At 37.1% G+C, this 23,379-nt stretch overlaps 1 protein-coding gene across 1 annotated transcript in view; it reads right to left on the bottom strand.

Moving 5' to 3' along the window:
• Positions 1-23,379, bottom strand: part of LOC308640370 (protein O-mannosyl-transferase TMTC2-like) — a gene marked incomplete at both ends in the record, with an annotated part of 182,484 nt that overhangs the window by 5,760 nt on the left and 153,345 nt on the right. Inside the window, one exon of the mRNA XM_081312304.1 lies at positions 488-566. Coding sequence (XP_081168430.1) covers positions 488-566 — 79 coding nt within the window. The remainder of the gene's footprint in view (positions 1-487; positions 567-23,379) is intronic.

Raw genomic sequence — 23,379 nt, 5'->3', positions numbered from 1 at the left:
GGACTGATGAAGGCCAAGGCTAGATGGAATGAGACAGCTATCCTTTATACCCATTATAGTTTTATCCTTGGCCGCACTCAGAGGCATTTAATCTTCCAGAAAGCAAAACTTTTTGGTCAAAATGTAAATTTCCAAAATTTCAAAATGGCATGTTCAATGACTAACACAATATCACTCAGAGTGAAAAGGAAGCTAATATTTTTATTATAAACTACGCATCAGGCAAGGAGCTAGATGCTTTCCTTATGAGATCTCCTGTAAACTCCACACTGAACTTGAAACAAACAACTGTGAAATTGCCTTCCCCATTGAAATTCTATGAAAATTACCGCAGGGAAATACAATGGATAAGGAGGCTTTAATGTGACTACTTTGTGAAGATGAGAATGTAGCCTGAGGCTATATCTGCACCCCAAAATGTCAGTAAATCTTATACCCACATTAAGAGCAAATGTGGGGAACTTGGAAAAAATGGTCAGCCACTCACCATAGTGCATGTAACAGTTTCCTTTGGTGGGATCCAGCTCGATAGCCTTCAAGAACTTTTCAGCCTCACTCTTTCGACCCTTGAAAAACAGAGAACATGAATGATTCAGAAATGAATCATGAGGGATTCTTCACCTTCAAGGCCCAAATGAGCAGACTCATGTCCACTGGTGACCATCATTGCAAAAGAAGAGTTTTATTTTTATCTAAATGAAGATGTTGAAGGAGAATATGTGAAAATAAAGATGGAGGTCTGAATCCTGGGAAACATTAAAATAGAGGTGTGAGTGCCAGAAAGAGAAGAAAAGGAAGAGACCAGAGAAGTAAGAGAAAAGTTACAAAAAAAAAGGATTCACAGGAATCAAAAGAATAAGGAAACATTGTTTATCTTCATATGATTCCTTCTTTTTTGTCTTGTAACGGGAGTTTGTCCTCATTACATACTTCTAATCACATCCTTATCAAATGAGGAAATAAGATCACAATTCATTGGATCTGAAACAGCTACTCCTTATTGCTACTGAAAATTATACTGATCCAGAATTTAATCTCCTGTGAAGTCTCCTGCCTCACTACAATTTTAATTGGGAACATCGTCAACACTCATAAGAAAACAAATTAAAAAATAAGGGGAAGGTTCACCTGCAATACATTTGAGTTTTTTCATCAAACAGTGTAATCCAGGCAGATTGTAAAACTATACATTCTTTATTTGGTTATGGATTCTGATCCACAACAACATCCAGAATAACATAAAGAGGTGGCTTGAAGCGGGAGAACAGTCTAAGCGGAACTTCCCGGAGAGCTCTCATCTGCCATGGTTGAAGATCTATGCTGAATACAAGTGGCAGCAGGACACTGAGGTTGATGTCCAAAAACCACTATGGTAAAGAGAAATGATCTCACCTGCTTATTCCTTCTAATTTACACACTATCCATCATATGAATTTCAGGCATTTTCTTTCTTTCTTCACAAATATTTTTAAAATTACTGTTACAGTGATGAATTTTCCAAAGTTAAAGATGTGTGATTAATTTAGTATGCTACATTCCACACAACACTTATTCATTTCCCCATATCTTCATTTTTTGTTCATTCATTTAAAAAAAAATCACTCTGTTACTGCCTCCTTCATTCACTCATTGTTCTAACAGCTAGAGACCAGCCTACCACATCTACCACCTATAAACAGTGATAAACAAACAATGAACTAATGGACTTCTGCATTTCTTCTTTCTTTTAAATAATGTTATTCCATTGAAAAACTTCCCTCTAATTCATAATTCTTATCAACTATCCAACAACTAAAACTAAAAAAAATACATTCAATATTTCCCACATTTTAATGTCAAAGGTAAAAAGACAAAATGTTTCCCTTATGTATACTTTAATAAAGTTAGTAAGACTTAGCAATAATTTTACCAAGCAAGGATTCTCCAAATGAGTCAATAAATTTAAAGAATCAGGAAGGCTATGTATGAGTTATGAGCAGAGATGCTAGACAAGTGGAGCAGCTTACATACTGGTTTTAACTACGTGACTTTTGGAGAATTTATTAAATCTCTTAGCTGTAATTTTCTCTATACAAAAAAAGGAGGATAGGTGTAGTACAGGGGACTATTAGGGTAGTGAAAGCACTTTGTATGACACTATTATAGTGGATACATTTCATATATGTATCTAAACCCATAGAATAAATAGACAACACCAAAGAGTAAGCCAAAATATAAACTATGGAATTTAATTGCCTTATCAATTGACAACAAATATAGAACACTAACTCAAGTTGATTATAATAGGGTTTGAAACTGTGTGTATGGTGGTGGGAAGGTAGGGAGGAATATGGAAACTCTGTACTTTCTGCTTAATTTTTTTTTAAACCTACAACTGCTCTAGAAAATAAAATCTCTATATTTTTTTAAAAAGATAAAAGCTATTTCAAAAGATTATTGAATTATCTGAGCCAACACATACAAAGTAGCTATTATTGTACTTGAGGTATAAGTTTGTAGCAAATGTTAACTATTATTTGATACACACAGGTAATATGCAACAAAATGAAGAGCTATGAATGACAAATAGTAAGTTTTGTTAATATACACAGGCTAAGAAAACATGGTCATTCTTTAAATCATCTCCAGAAAATAATATACAAAGAACTTGCAGAAGAGGATAATAAAAGAAAGATGCAAAATATAAGATACTGTTTGGTAAAAATATATATAAAGATTTTATATACAAATAAAAAGGGGCTTTGAACTTTCTTCCTCTTAAATTTTTAAGGATGGAAAAGAAGGAACTGGTTCATTTATCAATGCCACAATAAATTGGGTAGTAAAACCCTTGTTCATTGACAAAACAATAGTATGAAGCCTTAAAAACATGCATCAGTACTCAAAGACAGTGGTCTTTGTCTGCTCACTGGACTGTTATTAAAAGAAATGAGTCCTATAATCTCCTAGATAGAAATTGGACATGTAGAACATTATTTTTGGGGGTGGGTGGAGGACATATGGCCACTATTTGTTTAGTGAAGACTAACTGCCAAATAATAAGGATGAAAAGAAAACTCTCCTGAGAATATATAAAATAATAAACCAATTGACCATATAAGTCAATCAGGTAAACAAATCACTAGTTTCTATGAAGGGGTCAGGATTGTTGGGAGATAATATTATCTTCAATTAAATTTACTGTTTCAACTATCACTATTATAGGGAAACAGTAATTAAGAAAATGGTGAAGAAAAAATTGTTCAGCAGATTTTTCATGGTGTCTTTGATATTATATCAGCATTTCCTATATGCTAGTATTATGGAAGAGCCACAGGCTGAACAAACCCCTTACAACAAGCAAAACATATACAACATACAAAATTGTGTGTATTGATAGGTGTCTAGACACGGGTAGTGGTTCAGAAACCAAGAAAAAGGGATGCCACTAATTATTTAAAACCATACACAAGACAATATTGTTGAAACTCATGAAGAACAACAATGAAACTTCCACCCTACCATATTTTTACCACATGCACAGATAGACCTCTAATCTCCAGGATATATAAAGAACTCAAAAAACTTAACACCAAAACAAACAAACAAACAAACAAACAACCCAATCAAAAAATGGGCTAAGGGACTGAACAGACAGTTCACAGAAGATATATAATCGATCAACAAATATTATGAAGAAATGTTCAACATCACTAGTAATTAAAGAAAAGCAAATAAAAACTACCCTAAGATTTCATCTCTCTCCAGTGAGAATGGCAATTTTTGAGAATACAAGCAACAACAAGCGTTGTGAGGATGTGGGGAAAAGACACACTCATATATTGCTAGTGGGACCATAAATTTGTGCAATCAATCTGGAATGTAGTATGGAGATTCCATAAAATACTTGGAATGAAACCACCATTTGACCCAGCTAGCCCACTCCTCTGTCTATACCTGAAGTACTTAAAAACAGTATACTACGGAGATGCAGCACATTGATGTTTATAGCAGCACAATTCACAACAGCCAAACTGTGGAATTAACATAGATGCCCTTTACTAGATGAACGGATAAAGAAACTGTGATATATATATTTCATTGTGTGTGTGTGTGTGTGTGTGTGTGTGTGTGTGTGTGTATCTCAGGAATATCTATCTCAGGAATAAAAGAGAATAAAATTATGGTATTTACAGACAAATGGTTGGAGTCAGAGAATACCATGCTAAGTGAAGTAAGCTAATCCCCAAAAAACAAAGGCTAAATGTTTTCTCTGATAAGTTCATGCTAATCCATAATAAAGGGGGGCATGGGATGAGTGGAGGAACTTTGATTCGGCAAAGGGGAGGGAGGGCTGAGGAAGGGGAATGGGGATAGGAAAGATGGTAGAATGAGATGGACATCATTATCCTATGTATGTGTATGATTTCCCAAATGGTGTGACCCTTCTTCATGTACAACCAGAGAAGTGAAAAATTGTGCTCCCTTTGAATGGATGAATCAAAGAACATTCTGCTGCTATTCCACAGTGTGGGATCAATTTCCAGCTAATTTACTTTGTTTTCCTATTAAACTATGCTACTACTACCACAACTCAGAAACAGGAGCCTAGTGAGTGGATACAAAAAGCAAACAGTATCCCACCCAATGGCGATCAACACTATTTCCAACTACAAAACATAGAAATACAAAAACAGCCACATACAGGTGTTGACATACTCACACACACACAAACTCCAATAATCATTCCTGGAAACCTCCCTTAAGAAAGTACATAGGAATAAGCAAGTGAGAATTACACTATTATGGCTTTAGTAAACTATATTCATACTTTTGTATTTATTTTTAGTGACAAATTATTCAGAACAAAATCCACCACCTTCTACAATGTGTCATGATGTAACTGCTCAGAATTGCTATTCTACTGAATGACACCTGAAAGACATACCAGGACCTTTAATCATTGCATCACTTTTTTACTTTATGTGGATACATATTATATGTGCACATCTATTTAAATATATAAATGGTGATATTGTGGTTTATGTTATGTTATAAGTAATATATTTCTGAATATATATATTACAAATATATAATATATAAGTTACACACACACACACACACACACACACACACACACACACCGCTTTATGAACATTTCCTGGCACAGAGCTCTTAAAACCTTTTAATTTTCTGAGTAATGGAGGGGCTAAAACAACTTTTGTTCTAACATTTTCTCTTTTAAGCCTGATACCTAACACAGAGGTACTAATCCCTAGGAATTTCCTCAGTGACAGGAACATGATATTATTCTAATGAGGCCACTCTTTGTGGGTTCCTGGATAGGAGTAGATCACCAGAAACACCAACACATGATTGGAAGCTTGGAACCTTTGGCCACTCACCCTAAACCCCCACCTGATTCTCCAGGAAGGAGAAATGGGCTGGAGGTTAAATGATTATGCCTGTATAATAAGTCTTAATAAAAATTCCTGCACTATGGGATTCAAGGAGCTTCTGGGTTGGTGAACAAGAATACATATATGTGACAGGAGGGAGGTGCAGCTCTACAACTCCAGTAGGACAGACATTGCTTCCCACCCTCTCCCATGTACCTCTTCACCTGACAGTTCCTTTAAATTATCTTTGTAAAAATACAACTGATCAACCAAAATATTAAAAGATGTTCAACATCTCTAGCCATTAGAAAAATGCAAATCAATACTACTCTTAAGATTTTATCTCGTCCAGTCAAAATGGCAATTATCAAGAATACAAGCAACAATAAGTAATGGCAAGGGTGGAAAAAGGCACCCTCATAAATTGCTGGTGGGACTGCAAATTGGTGCAACCATTATGGAAAGCAGTATGGAGATTCCCCAGAAAACTTGGAATGGAATCACCATTTGACCCAGCTATCCCACTCCTCATTTTATACCCAAAGGACTTAGAATCAGCATACTACAGTGATGCAGCCACATCAATGTTTATAGCAGCTCATTTCACAACAGCCAAACTGTGGAACCATTCTAGATGCTGTTAGGTCCTTAGGCCAAAGTAACTCCATTTTGAAAATCAGCCTCTGCCCACCCAGGCATGACTTCCCATTGGGCTACCCCCAAAGAGTCCCTAACTACCAAAACCACAACAAAGACCTCAAGTAACAATCGCAGGACCAGATGGGTTAATTCTTGACTACTCCATTGTACATGACTATAGTGAAGAACTTTTTTCCAGCAGGCAGGCTGCTTCGTCTTGCAGAGGGCAGCCTGACAGATGTTCTCTGCCATATTGCTCGACTCAGAGATGTCTCTGTTGTGGATATTTGCACCAGCTACCCTAACAGACTCCCTTCAACAGATGAATAAATAAGGAAAATATGGTATAGATACACAAAGAAACATTACTCAGCCTCAAAGAAGAATGAAATTATAGAATTTATAGGTAAATGGACAAAGCTAGAGAATATCATGTTAAGCGAAATAAGCCAAACCCCCAAAACCAAAGCCCAAATGTTTTCTCTAGCAAACAGATGCTGATCCATATTGGGGGGGGGGCGCTGTTAGAGATAGGGACTTTGGATTGGGCAGAGGGGAGGGGAGGAGGTATGGGGGTAGTAAGAATGATGAAATGAGATGGACATTACTACCCTATATACATGTATAATTACATGAGCGGTGTGACTCTGTACCATGTACAGCTAGAGGAATGAGAAGGTGTGCTCCATCTGTGTACAATATGTCAAGATGCATTCAATAATCATGTATAACTAATCAGAATGAATTAAATAAATATTAAAATTTATTTAAAAAATAAAAAATCTTCATAATAAATTTGCAATAGTGAGTAATCCATTTTCTCCATTTCTGTGAGCCACTCTAATAAAATGAACCCATAAGACATTCATGGGCATCTCTAATTTATAGCCAAGTCAGACAGAAGAAGTAACCTGTGAATCATTTGAAAAAGGAGCCACAAACTGAGCTGAAATGCAAATGATAAACAAGGCTGAAAGACGACAACAGAGGGAAGTTCACTCAAAGAAGACAAGTATTTTGTGCTCACGGAGCTGCGTTTGTTGTTTGTTGTCTGATAAGACATGTTACATCAACAAAGGGCACAAAGAAGTAGTTTGCAAATACCAAAACACAAAAACAAAAAAACAGAATCCCTATGGAAACATGTTAAACATTTGCAACATTTAATTAGCCTATCATATAAATTAATACATTAACATGATATTATTCCTATATCAATAAAGTTGTAAAAAATGAGAGAACTCAATAATGGTGAGAGGTCATAAAAAGGGGCACTCCTATTACACATTGTTGAAATATAGTAAAATGTAAAAAAAATCCTTCTGAGAGGCAATTTTACATGTATCAAAAGTTTTAAAATCAGACACATTTTGGCAAACCAATTCTATTTCCAGGCATTGGTCCTAAGGAAACACATGTAAATATGACAAAATTGCTGTTTATTTTCCATACAGTATTGTTCATGTAAACTCAATGTTCACCAGTATGGACTGGATTAACCTGTGTCATTTCATTGAAATACTGAGTATCTATTAAATTAATTTTTGTTTAAAATTATTTAATCCCTAAGAGATCTTCCTGATCCACTACCAAGTGAACCAAAAAGGCTGCAATACAAGTTTACAGCCCCATTATGTTCTCTTGGTGGCACCACCTATGCCACTGGCTCATTTTACTATTGGAGTTTCAACACTAGGTGAAGGAAAGGGTTGGTCCCTTGGTATTTTAAAACTGATAGGGGAGAAGTACACATCTAGAGTAGAGAGGTTAAAAAAAAAGTCAAGCCAAGGGTCTCAACAACACAGTACAAACTAGTCTACTGAGAAGAGAAAGAGAAGGGATCCTGGATGTGAGTTTCACTTCATAGGAATGGGTTAAGTTCCCGCCACATGGCAGGCTGTGTTCGGGGTCTTGGTAATCGAGGCAGTTCCTGCCCTCATGCAGCTTCCTTTCTGGTTGCAGAATGGATAGTGAATACACAGACAGGTGATACATCACTCTTAAGTGTGTTGGTGAAAAATAACACAGGATCCATAGAAAGAGCAATTCTCCATTGTTGGGGATAGGGTGGGGTTATGTCTGATAAAGTGACCAAGAATAGCCTTTAGTGGCATTTGAGAAGTGACCCAAGTAAAAGGAGTGAACAGGTCATGAAAAGATCTGGCATGTCTGGAGTGTTAGGACCTTTCAGAAAAAACATAAAACAACAACAACAAACAGCATGGAAGCAGTGGCATAAATCCCACTAAAATCCTAGGAAAGAAGTATGAGAGGAGGGTGTAGACTTACCAGGCATTGCAAGGAGTTTGTAATTTCTGATTTTTTTTCTGGTTTTATTTTTCAGTAGGGAAAAACAACCAGTCAATACTGGATGCCACATGCTATTTTGATTCATGTTTTCATCAGTGTTAACGAGCAACCAGCAATCTCTGGAAACTGCATAAATATGGGACACTCCAGACATCTGTGTGCCATTTTTTTTTTGCACAGAGACCATGCAAACCTTCTCTGGATCATTTCAACTTTAGTATATGTGATGCTAGAGCTGGCAATGGAATTTCTTTTGAATGAGAAAGGAATACCACAGAGGATTTTAAGTAGAGGTACACCATGATCTCACTTATATTAAAACAAAATAGAACAACCCTCCAGATTTGGGGTGTAACACTAACAGGAGGAGGGGCCAAGAGACAACAGGAAAATCACTCAGGAGGCTGTTAATACTCATGGCATATGCTAGGGTAGTAACAGTGGAAGTAGTGAGAAGTGTTTAGATTTGGGATGGCTTTTGAAGAGTAGTGGCCAATGGATCAGGTGTAGGTATAGCGTAAAAGGAAGAACTGAGGATGACTACAGTTTTTTACTTGTCACATGCGATGGATGCAGGTATTATTCATTTACATGGGAAAGATTTTGTGGGAGTTGGTGTCAGGAAGAACATGCATGTGCAGTAGAGTATTGGAGTTCTGCTTGATGGAGATGCTAGGGCAAGAAAATATGGAGGACTAATCCAGAAAGACTGACCAGAGAGGGAGCCACTGGCAGGAAAGAAGAACAAGAGATATCTCATAACTTGCCTGAGAAGAAAGTAAAGGGAGTAAACTTGCTAAAATACTAAGAAAGGAACAAAAAGAAAAACAAAATTAATTTATTTACTTTTTTTTATTAGCTACACATGACATTACAATGATCTTGTCAATTCATACATTTGAATCAGATGGGGTATAATTTCTCATTTTTTCTGATTGTACAGAGTGCAGAATCACACTGGTCATAGAGTCACCTATATACATACAGCAATCATAATGTCTATTCTATTCTGCTGCCCTTCCTACCCCCCCTTCCCCTCCCCTCCCCTCCATCATTTTTCTCAATCCAATCTAATGTGACACACTTTTTTTTCTCTTTTTCTCCTCACAACATCATACATGTATTCTGTATAACGATGAGGGTCTCCTTCCATCTTCTGTGCAACTCCCCTTCTCCCTCCCTTTCCCTCCCACCTCTCTTCCCCATTTAGTGGTGATCTTCTTCTCATGCTCTTCCTCCCTATCCCATTTTGAGTCACCTCCCCTTATATCAGAGAAGACATTCGGCATTTGTTTTTTAGGGATTGGCTAACTTCACTTAGCATAATCTGCTCTAATGCCATCCATTTCCCTGCAAATGCCATGATCTTGTTATTTTTTAGTGCTGAGTAATATTCCATTGTGTATAAATGCCACATTTTTTAAATCCATTCATCTGTTGAAGGGCATCTAGGTTGGTTCCACAGTCTAGCTATTGTGAATTGTGCTGCTATAAACATTAATGTGGCTGGGTCCCTGTAGTATGCTCTTTTTAGGTCTTTTGGGTATAGTCTGAGAAGAGGAATAGCTGGGTCAAATGGTGGTTCCATTACCAGCTTTCCAAGGAATCTCCATACTGCTTTCCAAGTTGGCTGCACCAATTTGCGGTCCTACCAGCAATGTATGAGTGTACCCCCCCCACCCCCCCCCCCCGCCATCCTCGCCAGCACTTATTGTTGTTTGACTTCATAATGGCTGCCATTCTTATTGGAGTGAGATGGTATCTTAGAGTAGTTTTAATTTGCATTTCTCTGATTGCTAGAGATGGTGAGCATTTTTTCATGTATTTGTTGATTTACTTACTTTTTTAAAGAGAAAAACTATTAAAAAGCAATATAAAATATCAACATACAGGTCCATTTTCAAAAACCAACTCAAATTATAAGAAACTTGTCTTTCATAAAGAAGTATTTAAAATATCTGAGTATATTAAAATTCACATTTAACTGTTGCTTTTTACACAGCTTTGACATTCAGAGTAGGTTAAATAAAGTTACAGTTTAAGAAAGAAATACAAAATGACTATTATAAAGAGTACATAACTGAGGTGTTTAGCTTACTTAGACTTCCTGTTATGTTACAATTTTTATTTTCTTTCTACATCTGTTCACTTGTATATTTTTCCTTCAAGCCTAAAGGAATCATCCACACATACTGCAATAACATTTCAGTGGAGATAATTAATTTGATAGAAAACAACCACATCTTAAACTCCACCTGGGCAAATTACTTTGGCTCTTACATTGTGTTGCCTACAAAGTCAAGTTAACAGCAACATCACATCATAACCCGTACCCATCCATATCTCAGTTGACGAGAACAGTACTCAGATATTTCATTAGAATGTCTGGGAAAGCTGAGGTAAAGTAAGTAGAAATTCTGTTTAAATCAAATTTATAGTTAGATTGCAGGTAATAAATACAAACTTTTCACTTTAAATTTTGCAAATATTTTAAAATTTTAGAATAGGTCATTTTTAGACACTAAAAATGGGCTTATGATTTATCTTTCAGTTATAAAACAAAAAGATCCATCTGCTTTCAATTAAAACAATAAAATTTCAGCAATCCGTTACATTAATTGATTGGCTCTCTTAATTCAACAAACATTTATTGGGCACCTATCATATGCCTAGCACTGTTTTAAGTGGGATGGAAATGGTCTAGAAGAACAGACACAACTCCTTCCCTGGGGAAACTTACAAAACTGCAGCTGTTGGATGACAAACACAAGAGATGGGAGTTTGACCCACAGCAGGTGGTTTGAATGAGTCAATTACAACAAGGATTCCTAAGGAACCGATGCTTGATGTGAGAGTCAAAAGACACAGCAAAGATATCATACTTGTGTCAGGAATTCAAAAACACCTGTAGAGTGGGTGAGGCAGGCAGGCATGAGGTTGAGCCCTGTGAGAAGCAGGGCAGAGCACAGCACACCTGGCATACAGGTCACATGAAGATGCTGTCTGATGCTCTGTAAATATCACTCCCAGGACAGTGAGGATAACAGGTTTAATGGGAACAGAAGGACATCAGGCAGGTGATAGAGAAGCAAAGATTAGAGGGCTAGCATGAGAGAAAACACAGAATTGGTCACCTACCCAGAATGATAGATAGGATAGGGAGGGGATAAGATGAAGGAGACAGAGGGAACAAGGATGACCCCTGGGTTTTAGACTGTGATGAAGGGAAGGTATTAAATTATCAAACAGAACCTAGTTTAGAGGATAAGATTATCAGCTCATTCTTAAGACTTGTGGGGATTACTGTACCTATGAGATACAGGAGATGTCAAAATGTAATTTGTTAATCGGGTTGAATCAAGAGGCTTAAGCCAAGGTGAAACAGTAAACATTTGGAGAAAACAGTAGTAGTCGATCGTGTCAAAATCTGAAAAATGCCCACAAGATTTAGTGACAGAGATCATGGGTGACCTCAGTAAGGTAGAAGTTAACAGGTGGAAGTGGAGGGGAAGGTGAGAAAACCAACATAGCAATTACAGACAACTCAGTGAATCTGTCTGTGAAGTTACCTATCAGTAGAAGGAAAGGAGAACAATAAGGATTTGGGGGGAGGGAGACACAGAAAATAAAACTGTCATTCACAACAGGGCAATAACAAAACAAAAACAAAATAAAAAAACAAAGCGTAGGTTTTTTGAAATTATTGTTGTTTTGTACTCGGGATTGAACCCAGGATGCTTAATCACTGAACCACATCTCCAGGCGTTTTTTTTGTTTTTTTTTTTTTTTTTTTTTGAGACAGGGTCTCCTTTAGTTGTTTAGGGCCTCTCAAAGTTGCTGAGGCTGGCCTTGAACTTGTGATCCTCCTGCCTCAGCCTCCTGAGCTACTGGGATTACAGGTGTTCTTCACTCCCCCAGCTAATGCCTATGTTTTACAATTGAAAATTAGACAGAAAATAACCCCAAATAATCTTTTCTTCGAGGAGTCTTAGACTTTCCAATTTTCCAATTACCGCTGTGACCAAATTAAACCTGTCCAGAATTCTTCAAACTGAGTCTCTTCCCCCTGGGTACACTAACAACACTTGATTCCTATTTTTGTTTTTTTGACAGTTACCATATGCACCTTAATTACCAATTCTAATTCGTAATCTCCTCTTCTAATTATAAACCACTTTAGGAGGACTGTTAAATCAACACTTAGCTAAGGGCCAGATGCATAGTAGGTGGTCAAAAATGCATGAAGAGTGTTAAATATCTGGCAAAAGCAAACACTGAAATCACACTTCTTTTTAAAATAGCAGCAAAAAAGTCATTTCTTATAGTTCTGGAGGGTAGGATGTCCCCAAACATTCTCTTTAAACATATAGTCTCCTTGAGAAGTCCACCCCACCATTGCCCATCTGACAGAAGGCACTGTTTTCAGTGAGCAAATGTGATCAAATCGTGATGCTTGAGTGATACTCAGAATTTCTTTCCTACTACCACCATGGGTAACATGTTGTCTTTGCAAGGAAAAAGAAGAAATCATAGGTTTTGTCAGCATTCCACAGTCCATAAGATGGCAACAAAAGTTCATGAAAAAAACTTTAGATGAATAAAGTAGTCCATGTCTGCAGGGAATTTGTGCAACTGGAATGCCCTCAAATCTTAGCTAGTAGCAACAAGTACAAACAGCTGGGCTGTTGCAGTAATAGGTGCTGCTTCTTTGTCCTGGTCAGATCTGTAAGCATTCAGTAAATTACTGCATCCAAACTGTTTATCAATGGCGTGGGGGTTGCTTTGGTCCCCACCGGGTCAGTTGGAGCTCACTTGCACAACACAAGTTCAAATATAGTGGAGAATGGTTAGGACAGCTGCCTTCTTCGAGTGGAGAGGCTGGAGCCCAAACGACAGCTGCTTTGCAGCTGGGTCACAAAGGAGAGCAAGAAATCCCTCGACACCATAAAAGGTAGCAGATGATGGGAAGGCAATATCGATGCCTCCATTTGTCACTGGCAGGGTGCCACTTGCTCTCAAATCCAAATGCTCTCGCAAGAGGATGAAGCCAGATGTAAATAATTCCCTAGTTTCATTTCATTTTTTTTTTTTTGGAAAAAAAACATGTTAGCAATAAAGAACGTAGAGGGTTATTTAATTTATTTAGACATAAAATTCTTTGATGATTTAACCAGGGTCCTGAAGAGAGCACTGGATTTAATAATGGAAACCAAGTATCTAGTCTGGTTCTGACACCAAGCAGGTAAACAGCCAAGGAAAGCCACCAATTTGAACAGGTTTCATTTTCCTTAGTTGTAAATCAAAGAAACTGGATAAACCGAATTCTATCGGTTATGATTTTCTGTGAGAATAAAAAATGGAAGTCAATTCAAAAGAAGTGGTTATGTTTAGATGAAAGGAAAGTTATATTTTATAATTCATGCCCTCCCTCCACCTTTTTTTTTTTGGTTGTAGTTTCCATTGGTTTCCAGTCTACAATAAGGGAGGAACTGGATCCTTTTCTCACGTCTTCTCAGATGAAACTAAGAGACTAGGAAAAATAACTGATACATAAAACCAACCAAAGTGCATTTTCTGTAGTAACCAATGAACTCAACCGAGTTGGAATAAATGATCTATTTACCTTTTCAAGGTAAAGATGCCCATAAAAGGTGGAATAACCTAAGAAGGATCTTAAGACCATATACGCATTGAAAGTATATACGGTGACTCTATTAGTCTTGTGGGGGCTCTGACCCAGGAAACAGTCAGGATTCGGCAGGTGGAAGAAGAGCCAAGACATAGGATAGTAGATATGCTTCATTCAGTGCTGGCCGTAGCCATTAGCCAGCCCCCAGCTTCAGCTTCAGCCCCAGCCAGTTCTATTTTAGCCCTTTTCATCAAGTCTTTTCCATACCTCCTTTTCATATGCAGGCCAAACGAAAGCAGCACACTGCCAACAGGTTACATGGGGGATGGGGGGATGTTCACAAATTAATGTTTATGACCTTGAGTCTATACACTATACACTGAATCACAGTGTTTCTGGCCTTGACTAACCATAACACAGTCGGTTCCCAGCCCTGGCTGCACTGAAACATAACATAGCCCACCTGAAGTCTCATCCAGGGAGCCTGACTGAACTTCAGCCATTACAGGGCCTGCCCCAACACTAAGTAATTTCCGTTTGTCTGAAATTGCTGTCTGTGCCTACTGTTCCAATGTGAATATAACAGCACTTCCTTCCTAATTTGGACAGAACTTCTAGTTACCCTAAGTCTTAACTTGCCTCTTAACAAGTGTTCACTTACACCAGATGAATCAAATGATAGCTCTTATGACACATCCATGTCCTACCAGATGAAGCCACTAGGCTCTGTTAGAAGCCATCCGTGAGGACCTACTGTGACCTCTGCTTTCCACTCCCCAAACACTCTTAAAAAATAGGGCATTAACAAAGACATCCTTTCACAGCACAAGGCCACGGGAATCTGTCGAGCATAATTAAGTTTCCTCTCATCCTCTCTGCTTATCAAAATACATTTTTCAAAGAGTCTTTTGCCATAGCCTACTGCAACTTGACTTTCTCTTTGTAGATTCTACAAGAACAGAAACATACATTGCCATGCACCAAGCATTGTTTTGAGCATTTTTCATGCATTAAAATATTATATCCTCCTAACACATTTGAGATTCTATTAAGACACCCCATTCACAAAAGAAGAAATGGAGATGTGGAGAGGTTAAGTACCTTGCCTAAAGTACAAAAGATTGGTGGTGACTCTGGAGGACCTTACCAACTGTAAGATTTTGTTCTTACTAAAACACCATTTAAAAGGATCTGCAGCTTCCAAAGATTGATTTGATGACAATCAATCTAAAAACACATCTACCTGAGAAAATAAGATTATTTAACAGCAAATGTAAGCCAATTTCTACTTTTGACCAGGCTAATCATTCTTGTGCCACCTTCTGCAAATAATTTTCCGTGATTTACAAAGAAAGATGCAACTATTGAAAAGAGTGTTGGTTAGCAAGCAACACTCACTCACTTGCACTTCCAGAGGTGAAGGGACCTATGAGATGACAGGAACCTTTAAACTAGGTGGAAAGGGGGAAAGCACACACAATGGCCAGAGGGTGGCACACTGCCAGGAAAACGAGTCTGTATGTATAAATATATATGACAAGCATGTCACCGGACTGGATCATTCCCAAGTCCAAGCAGTATAGTGTGCAGCTGAAGCACACACATGTGTTTTGGTATTATTACAAAATGAAATTCTTTCTGTCTTTCTGACAGTGAGAGAGAATGTGTAATTTCACAAGAAATTGTGGGTCACTAACAGGAAAAAAATGAGTACAGAGGTTAACAGGGTAATGAAGAATAGAGAATCAACTTCTTTTCCTCTTGAAAGACAATTTAATAGTAGTTTGGCTGAGGGATAAATTATCACTGTCAACGTCTAAGACCCTCTTGACCTTGATAGGAAAAGTGCATGATGTAGATGACACAGGACACACTAAACATCAACCTCTTGTGTTCATCACATCGTGCAGTTTAACTGTCACCCAAATTGGCAGGTTTATCTTTGAGATGCAAGAGGGACCGAACGGACACTCCTAGCCATTAGAACAATTTACGCAAGCAATGCAGAGGTAACTAGGATGGCTCTTTAGTAAACTTGACATCACATTTTGCACAACTGCTATAAATACGGAGCACGCTTTGGAAAAAAAACAACAACAACAAGATGTTGACTTTCTCAGCCTCTCAAAATGGAATGATTGTATTTATTGAGTCATATAATGTCTTGTGGAAAATCAAATCTCAGGGATTTGGAAATCTGAGGAAAAATCTGTAAACTGTTTATTCAATCTTTTAAAGTCATTTCTATTTTAAAACAAAAGCATAGATGTGGTATAGAAAGAAAAGTATTGGTATAAGGAAAAAAATCACTTGACAATTAGACTTGAGCTTGATCGTCTCCTTGAGCATGATCGTCTCCTTGAGCATGATCCTAGAAGAGCTGGGCCACTTGGGAGAGTCAATTAAAGTCTCCAGATATTCAGTTCCTTACAGGGATAATAATGATACCTCCTGATGAGGAGAGTAGCTGAGCAAGTACACATAAAGCTCTTATAGCTGTGTATGGTATATGCTAAGTGCCCCCAAATGTTAGCTATTATGATCTTTGTGCAATAGGGATGGCCTTAAAAGGACTAAATGAAGTAAAATATATTTTGAAAGCACAACACAGAAACACTTTGTGAGTGCTCACACACACACACAAAAAAAGCACAACAAAACAGAATAAAAAGCAGTTTATTGTTATTGTTGTTGTTTTTTGGTACTAGCAATTGAACCCAGGGGTGCTTCACTACTGAGCCACATCCCCCAGCCCTTTTTAATATTTTATTTAGAGACAGGGTCTCACTGAGTTGCAAGTGCCTTGCTGAGTTGCTGAAGCTGGCTTTGAATTTGTGATCCTCTGACCTCAGCCTCCCAATTTGCTGGAATTACAGCAGTTATTTTCTTAATAGACCTTTTCTACCTGAATCTACTTACCCAAAGGCAAATCATGAACATATATAATTATTCTGGATATATGTAAAACAGAGTTCTTGTAACATACCTACATGAAGACCTCTGTGATTTCAGGTACTTTGTTATCAATCAAATTGCCTGTTCTAAGACTTAGAAGTTTTAGAAGACTGTGGGAAAATATCTTCAAATAATTTAAAGAAAACAGAAAGCAGAGAGAATACCAAAGCCCATGTTAAAAGAACTTGGGCTTGCTTTTGATCAAACTGGAAAACTCATAGTAAATACTGGTGACATATAAGAAATCATGAACTACCTACCCCCTAGAAGTATGTATTTTCTAAAAGGCTATTTCTCTTTGAAATGTTGGCATGGTTTGGTAAGCTCAGGTTTAAGCTGCTACCAATCTTAAAATTCTCAGCAGGAGAGTTGTATTTGATTCTGATTATTACAAAATACAGAGACTTGTCACTTCATAGGACAAAAAGTTAGATAAGCAAAATACAACTTTATTCAAGTCTGTCATATTTCACAGATCTTTTCTCAAAGTAAAGGACTATAGGTAGCACGTTAATATTTCTTTTTATTTTTTAAATATAATAATAAAATAAAAACATTAGATGGGCAATAGAAAGGAAAGTAAAGTTCAGAAGAAGCTATTACATAGCCTTTGTACTGAAGGATAAGCAAAAAACAGGGAGGGGAAATTTAAGAAAGGCAGTTTTGGTAATGCCAGACCAACTGGATTAATGATCAAATGAAGTTAGAGAAGTATGAGGATAATAGGCTACATGGCCTCAAGAAGGACTACTTAATTCTATTATCCCCCAAAATTCATATTATCTCTAGGGAAGATTTTGTACAATAATCCACAGTCATCTTTTAGAGTGTTTTGAATTTGGGTGGCTTAAAATAATAACAAATCCACTCATCCACAAATATCTGGAAATCTCAGCTTGTTATGCAAAAAATATTTTGGAGAATTTCAAATAAAGTCATCTTAAAAGTAGTTTATACAACAGTCATTTTAATATTTGGAAAAAGAATTAGTGTTACAGTTGAGTAAATGATCTACCGGGAAGCAAAATTAATACTTTCTAAAATTACAATGAAATTCAGCAAAATTAGAGCAAAGCCCCAACCAGAAAAGGTTGCTTCTTCTATAAACTTTATCAGTATAAATTCAATCTAACCACTTCCTGTACAGAATGTTTAATATTGCTTTCATTCCATCAAATCTACATACCAAGCCAACTCTTCAGGTAAAATAGACAAATATTGTGATAATTCATATAAAATATTATCTTATTCCTGGCTGTCATACATCATACTTAATAAAAAAACAGAGAATTATCTGTGTTCTGTTACACCTGTCAGAAGAACACATGTTCATTATCATCACTACAGTGCATGAAATTCTAGAAACTCCTTCTAAAGTGGATGGTTTATATTTAACACTTCTGAGTTTCTAAGGCAATCAGATAAGGTGGGTGGCCACTATGTTACTGACTAGGAAACAAGTAGGGATATAGTCCATTTAGGGTCCTTTCATTCCTATCTTCCAGTTATGATCACTATTTCTATATTTATAGGATTACTGTATCATTTTTACTGAGATAAAAGTAGGGTAAAATTCATTTATGCCCCAAATGTTTTTATCCAACAACTTGAACCTTTAAAAGTACTCTTCAACCCCTTAATAATGAAGATCTCTGCCAGCAGAATTTTAAACAACAAAATGAAATGAAAAAATAACTTCTCACATTTTTATTGCTTTAACCCACTTAAAGCATTTCCTATTTGCCATTTATCCCTTCCAACATTTAAAAAAACGTTTTTACTTCTCTCATGTTTTCCTTCTACCATGCAACACCAAACTAATCTGTTTGTTCAACAAATATTTATTGCTGTCCTACAACACTCCCTCCTTCAACATCTAAAAAAAGGAGTAAGACTGAGCTGACATCCTATATCTGTTCTCCTTCTCATGGGCAGGACAGACACAAAAATACCTAACAACAATAAAAGATGCACTCACTTTCAGGGAGATAAGAAAAGAATCAACTCAGTGGGCAGTGATGTCAGTCCAATAGTCACAAAGCTCATATGTGAACAGAGTCAATCACTGCTTCTGAGTCATTGAACTTACTGTCATTCATCAAGCACTTATAGACCAACTATGTGGAAAACACCAAGCTAGCAACAGTTATGGAAAGACATGGTTCCAACTCCCACTGCTTGAAAAAAATTAATAATAATAATAATAATAATAATAATAATAATAATAATAATAATAATATTTTGATGATGGGATTAAGCTAGCAACTAGGTTTTTATATGTAACAGGAGAAGCCAGAATTAAAGACAGGCAGTCAGTGGAGATAGGCAACTGGGTTGGATGAAGAAAGTGGAGGCTAATTTGAATCCAGGAAGTTGGAGACTTTAGGAATTGAAATGTTAATGCCTTCGGAGCCCTTCCTCCATGTTTATCTAGATGACAACCTGCCTTGGCTCCAACATGTTATTAAGGTAACCTGTTCCAGGAACTGTCCCTCCCTACAGGGAGTTATAGAAGTTGTTGATTAATGTCTCCTGAGCTGCTTACTGTCTGAATCACTCCATTTGGCCCTTCCCCTGCCCATCTGCTTCTCACTTTTTGGCCATCCCACCTGGGCCATGTCCTGGGCCTAGTCATATATGAAGGAAGGAGAGAGAGAAGGGGGAAGAGGCAGGGGAACAAAGAAAGTCTAGGATATATAAAAGGGGCAAGATGCTCTCCCTTCTTGGGATACCAGGATACCAGTCTATGTTACTAACTTTTAAATAAACCCTGCTTTATATGCTTGCCTGGGTGTGGTTCTCTCAGGTTATACTTCAACATTTAAGGAAGCAGAACTTGTCAAGGTAACCAGCAGTATCACAAGAACCCTGAAAATAAGTCAGGCATGGTGGTGTGCACCTCTAGATACAAAAACTTTTGAGACTAAAGCAGGAGCATACTTAAGTTTGAGACCAGCCTGGGCAATTTATGGAGACCTTGTCCCAAAATAAAAAATAAAAAGTGCTGTGGATGGAGTACCCCTGGGGTCAATTCCCAGTACCCCCCCAATACACAATATATATTTCTCATATATTTATAATAAGCATATACTTAATTTATAATAAAAATACATATTTTATGCACACACATTTATATGTGGTAGAGGAGCACTATACAACTGAGCTACATGCTGAGTCCTTTTTATTTGTTTATTTATTTATTTATTTTTGCAATACTGTGGATTGAACCCAGGTGGTTAGGACTTTGCTATGGAGAGACAAGAAAAAGATATTCTGGGACAAGGGAGCAGCCTATTTGGAAAAGATAATGTATGAATGGATATAACATCCTTCAGGAGGTACTTAGAAGTTGAATATTGTAGGGACTGATGGTTGATGAGGCTGAACAAGGAATACTACAAATAATGACACAGTCAAATAATAAACCATGTCCTCTGTCATGCAAAAACATAACAGTAACAATAATATTGTTCTTGTGAATTGTTACCATTTATTGAGCATTAGAATCTTACAACATGCCTACCAAGCAAAGTTTTAAATGCTTAATACAGGTATAAGGGCTCATTTAACTTCTATGACCCTCTCTCCCATTTTATAGACAAATAGATAGTGTGTGTGCATGTGTGTGTTAGATAAGTTTCCCAAGATCAAATAGCTGCTAAGTGGTGGAAGGGGTCAGGCAGTCTAGAGCTAATGTTCATGGAGGTCCATCCCCCAATAAGGTGATAGAGTGCTCTTCAAGAAGGGATTCAGGCTTTGTGATCAAATTTATCTGTTTCTATACTTTTGAAATACTAACAAAACTGAACATCTACCATACATTATATTTGTGCCATGGAAAAAGGAAAATGTGACATGTTCCTCGAATATTTATAATTCTTGATACAAAGACACAGACCTAGATAAACAGTATGCCTGCACCATGCTAACAACAATGCTCCTAACATTAGTCAATCTACAGTGAGTCCTTTCAGTGAGGTTGAAAGAATGTCAAGAGTGTGAGGAAGGGGGAGATTAGTTCTTACAAAGGTTTTCTGGGATGGGAGGGAGGAAAGAAGGAAGGTAGATAGATTGGAATCAGGTAATAAAAACTACATCACTTCTGTTCTTACAAGAAAATACTGGAAAACTCACAATGGTTTTTCTTGGACCCATCAGAGAATTGAATTTGAAAGACAAGCTGTCACCCTAAAGGTGCAATGATAGGAGAGTCTAGAAATCCTTATTAGAGATGTGCTCATCTGATGCAGAAGTCAGTGAAGACTAAAAACCACTAGGGACACAAAAATGGTAAATTTGAGACTTGCTTGAGGCTGAGTGTGGACTAGCATCAGAGAGAAAAACTCCCCAAGACTCCAGTCCTAGGATCTCCTTAACTTCCAGGAATGAGGGTAGGTATATAGTGAAGAACCATAAAAGGATTTTTCCCTGGTGATGGCAGGGAAAGGGGAACAATCATCTTGTTAGTTATACCCAGAGTCTTCTCACTAACAAAGACTAACTCTGTCAGGTGAAAGGCTTTACCAGAGCCTTTGCCCATGGCTATAGGGAGGACATTCTTCTTCATTTATCACCCCCCTCCCCTTTTAGTCTCCCTTAACAGGGCAAGAGGGAAGGAGCGATGTAAGTGGGAGAATGTTGGAGGGTCACAAGACACAGAAAAGAAACAAGTCCACCCAAAGACTGAGATTAAACTGAATTATTGTAGAACACACACACACACACACACACACACACACACACACACACACAGCTGCTCCAGTGTAATACAGTGTAGACACCTGAAGGAGCTGCAGGGTGGAGTCTGAGAAAAAGTATTAGAAGAAGTCTAACAGCAATTGAAGAAATAAAAATATGGACACTACAGGAATGTGTAGCCTCTAGCACCTCTGGTTACAAAAAACATGAAACAATGCCCAATTCCTAGCTAGATTAACATATGTCCTTTTGGTTCCTAGGACCTGATCCTACCAAAAAATTTCAAAATTCAAAAAGACAAAGCAAGTATCAGAACCACTCAGATGCTGAAATATGAGCCAGATTTTGGAATTATTAGTCAAAATTTAAAACAACGATGGTTTATTAAGGGTTCTAGTGGAAATATAGACAACCTGTAAGAGAACATATGGGCAATGAAAGCAGGGAGATGTCAGAAAGAATAAAAAGGACATGCTAGAACTCGAAAGTTCTGTAAAAGAAATCAAGATTGTCCTGGATGGGCTCATCAGAAGCCCCAGCAGGGCCAAGGAAAGAACTGTTGAGCTTGAATAGAGGTCAAAAGAAACTTCCCAAACTGACATGCAAGGAGAAAAAGAATGAAAAGCATAGAACATCCAAGACCTGGGGGAAAATTCCAGACATGTCAGTTATAGGTAACGGGAATATCAGAAGAGGAAGAAAGAAAGCTGAGCTGCAGTAATAATGATAGAGGACTCCGCAAAAATTAACGACAAACACCAAACCGCAGTTTCATAAATCTCAGAGTGCACTAAGCTAGATAAATTCCTAAAGCACTGCATGTAGGCATATTACATTCAAACAGCAGAAAGCCAAAGACAAAACGGGAACTCTTGGAAAAATCACCCTACGGACAGAGGAACAAGGCTAAGAATTAAAATAGACTTTTAATCAGAAACCATTTAGAAAGAGAATAGAGTGAAATATTCAAAATGTTGGGGTCAGAGAACACCCAGAAACTAGGAAACTTATATCCAGCAAAATTATCCTTTAAAAGTGAAGATCTATGGGTTTTGTAAGCAAATGAAAACTGAGGAAATCTATTACCAGCAGGCTTCCCTATAAGAAATGTTTAAAAAAATTGTTTTCAGGCAGAAGGAAAATGATATATGTTAAAAGTTGAATCTATAAAAAAAAACAGTGTTATGGAAAGAAAAAATGAAGGTACAGTAAAATATATTTTCTTCACTGATCTGAAAGAAAACTATTTTTTTTTAAATAATAGTACTAATTTATTGGGTGATTATAGTGTATATATGAGTAAAATAAAAACGTGCAATACTCTGTTATGAGGTAACCATGCTAATATGAAGCAGTTTAGCGTTACTTAAAGGTGTACTTAAATTTATTTAAAATGCCTACTCCAAATTCCAGGGAAAACACTATAAAAAATTAAACAGAATTATTCTTGTTCCTCTAGGAGAGGAAATAAAATGCAATCCTATGAAATACTTCGCTGAAACCAGAGGGGCAAGGTGTGGTGCTTGCCTGTAGTCCCAGCTACCTGGGAGGCTGAGGCTGGAGGATCACTTGTGCTTAGAAGTTGGATGTCAGGCTTGACAACTCAGCTAAGCTGTCTCAAAAAAGAAAAAAAACAGATAATAGAGAGAGAATAGAATAAAAAACAAATAGAACTAAAGTTTGGTTTTTGGGAAAAGATAAAATTGAGAAACTTTTAGCAAAATTCAGAAAAAAGAAGATTCAAATAACAAAAAGTTTAAATGAGAGAAA

Source organism: Spermophilus citellus (assembly GCF_964194105.1).
Source record: "Spermophilus citellus genome assembly, contig: SCAFFOLD_114, whole genome shotgun sequence".
Classification (NCBI taxonomy): Eukaryota; Metazoa; Chordata; class Mammalia; order Rodentia; family Sciuridae; genus Spermophilus; species Spermophilus citellus.
The sequence above is the reverse complement of the archived record's forward strand: the minus strand, read 5'-3'. Positions and strand labels throughout refer to the sequence as shown.